At 62.9% G+C, this 2,751-nt stretch overlaps 1 protein-coding gene across 1 annotated transcript in view; it reads left to right on the top strand.

Annotated features, from left to right (window-relative positions):
* Tmc3 (transmembrane channel-like 3) overlaps window positions 1-2,751 on the top strand; it is a 35,695-nt gene that overhangs the window by 17,995 nt on the left and 14,949 nt on the right. Inside the window, 2 exon segments of the mRNA XM_013011848.1 lie at window positions 1,596-1,689; window positions 2,392-2,643. Of these exon segments, the coding sequence (XP_012867302.1) occupies window positions 1,596-1,689; window positions 2,392-2,643 (346 nt within the window).

Below are 2,751 nucleotides of genomic sequence, written 5' to 3'. Positions count from 1 at the left end.
AGCAGAAGAAAGAACAGGAGAGGGGAGGAGGAGCAGGAGGAGGAAGAGGAGAAGAAGAAAAGCAGGCAGGGAACAAACAAAAAGGAAGCGCAAGGTGGCGAAAGGCAGGTCTGGTTTTCCTCACTGTTGTCCTCTGCTGGGAAGGAATTTTCCAGACAACAGAGGAACAGACTGCTCTGCTAATAGCTCCCACAAGGTCAGATCAGAGATTCTTCCAGATTTGCCTGGTGCTGCTGGGGCTCTGGGTGGTCAGCGGCGGGAGCCGCGCTGTCCGGGCAAGCCCCGCACACCTCCAGAGTCGGGACGGCCCGGCCCTTCTTCCTCCTCCCACTGCCCCCATACTTGGTCCCACAGGAGTCAGCCAGCATCTCGGAGGAGAGGATGTGTCAGTGAATGTTTTACGTTTTCCAGGCCAGGTGTGACTCTCAGCCAGGAGCACTGGCCAAAGTTGGCTCTTGTTCCAACAGATCTCATTTGAAGGGCGCAATCCACCAACAGCCATTTCAGAGGTTGGGCAAAACCTCAGCACCCAGGGTCAACGGGAACTGAGGCTGGGCCCAGACTCCGGGCCCTGGGTGCCCTCTCTGACCTGGGCGAGCAGTGCTCTCCCCTGCTCCTCCCCAGCAGCCATGGAGAGAATCGATTCTGTGATTGCATTTGGTCTAAAAGCAATCCTATTACACAGATTGGCCTCTTCAGTCATGCTTAAAACTAGAGAAACAGAGACGCCGAGAGACCCGGCCCAGACGATGCTAAGAGCAAGACACTGCTTCCGTTCCGTTAACTCCTCGGCAGAGGGTGGCGGCGGCCTTAGCTCTGACCCTAGGCACAGCGGCAACCGAGAGGCAGAAGCAGAGATGGGAGCCTGCTCCCTCCGGAGGCTGGTTTCAGCCAGCGGCCTCTGCGATCTGGGGCCCTGTCCCTTGGATGGAGATTGTAGCAGTGTGAGGATCCGTGCTGTGGTGGGAGGGAAAACGCTTCAGCCAGAATGCAGGGCACACACGCCCTTCCGCCCGCCCGCCTCCAGCCTCTCTGTGGCACTGGGCTGTCTCCTCCCTGCCCTCCCCTCTCCTCCCCTCCCCCCTCTCCGTTCCCTCCTCTTCCCTCCCTTCCTTCCTTTTTGTTCTTTTTTCTCTGATATTCTGCTGCTTGCCCCCCCCCCAGCCTTGTTTCTTTAGTTATTTTTCAGATAGAGTCATGGTTTTTGCCTGGGGCTGCCTCAGACAGCAATCCTCCTATCCCAGCCTCCCCTGCGGTGGCCTTCTAATGTAGAACATCAGATGACTGGTGGAGAGAGGGTCTCACTAACTTTCTGTCCAGTCTGGCCTCAAAGCACACCCCTCCCAGTCTCTGCTTCCAGAGTACCTGGGATTATAAGTGTGAGCCACCAGCCAACGACGCTGGGGTCCCTGACACTCTGAGCTGGGGTGGCGGATGGCAGAGGGGCTCACAGACCACCCGGGGCCGTGGTGAATCGGTTTTATAGCAGCTGGGTGATTTAAAGGCTGTCCGGTGCATCAAGGACGGGGCTGGTCGGGGGCCTGGGCCTGGGAGCCTGGGCCTGGGGGCCTGCGTGGGGCAGGCTTGTTCCTGAGGGGCTCTGTCTCCAGGGTCCTCGTGCTGTACCTGGGGAATCTCTACAGCCTGATCATCGCCCTCCTGGACAAGGTGAACAGCATGAGCACTGGGGTGAGTGGCCGTGGCCCTCATGGACGTCAGGTCCACAGCTAACCCTTGCCCTCCACAAGCCGTGTCCAGGGCCAGCAGCGGGTAAAGGCGGGGAGATCAGCCCACACCCGGGCGAGTCCCTGGGGCAGGATCCTGGCTGGTAAGTGGCGGAGCTGAGGTCGGGGTGCTGACGTGCGTCTGTGGCCCGCTGGGTGCCCTGGGGAACGCTGAGGGCAGCTCTCACAAATGGCCACAGGCACAGCAGCGGCTGCGGGACTCCACGGACCATCCGGGAGACGAATCCCACGGCCAGCGCAGGAGGAGAGGCCCAGCATGCCAGCCCAGCAGGCCTCTCCATGAGTGTCCGTGGGCCTGCCCACCGGCCAGGCCGGCCACCCGGACCGCAGGGGAGGGCTTCCTGAGGCTCCTCGCCCGGGTGCTGGCCGGGACGGGAGGTGGAGGCTGGCGGGGCTGTGGGGAGCCATTTTTCTGCATCAAGGCTTTGAGGCCCCAGACCTGGGTGGGCCCTGGAGCAGCATTTGCGAATGGTCTCCACCCGCTTGAGTGCCAGCCTCACCGGGGACTCCCGGTGGGTCCACAGGCAGCGTCCACATCTCTAGGCCAGGGGAGGGGAGGGAGGGCCGGGAGATCGCTCCTGAGCAGCGCGCCTCTGTGCTCTGTTAGCGTGTGGGGGTCTCAGCTCCTTCCCTGCGCCTCTCCCAGGACGCTTCTGTGGGGAACGGCACGCGACCCCGGGTGGATCCCACCGCCTTCTTCGCGACCAGGGCGACCTACCAGCACGGAACCTGGTCCACAGCACCCGCAAAGCCAGGGTCGGGACTCGGGAGGAACAGCACCTGGGGCCTGGAAGAGACGCGCGTGCCGGCTTACCCCACACCCCTCCCCGGGGCCAACAGCACCGCGCCGCCCCCCCAGAGCCCCCAGGACCAGTGCTGGGAGACCTACGTCGGCCAGGTGGGTCCCTCGGCCCCACGAGGCCCTCACCCCCTCACCCCTATGGGGCCCTCACCCCCTCACCCCACAGGGCCCTCACCCCCTCACCCCTACAGGGCCCTCACCCCC

Source organism: Dipodomys ordii, unplaced genomic scaffold (genome assembly GCF_000151885.1).
Source record: "Dipodomys ordii isolate 6190 unplaced genomic scaffold, Dord_2.0 Scaffold15, whole genome shotgun sequence".
Taxonomy (NCBI): domain Eukaryota; kingdom Metazoa; phylum Chordata; class Mammalia; order Rodentia; family Heteromyidae; genus Dipodomys; species Dipodomys ordii.
The sequence above is the reverse complement of the archived record's forward strand: the minus strand, read 5'-3'. Positions and strand labels throughout refer to the sequence as shown.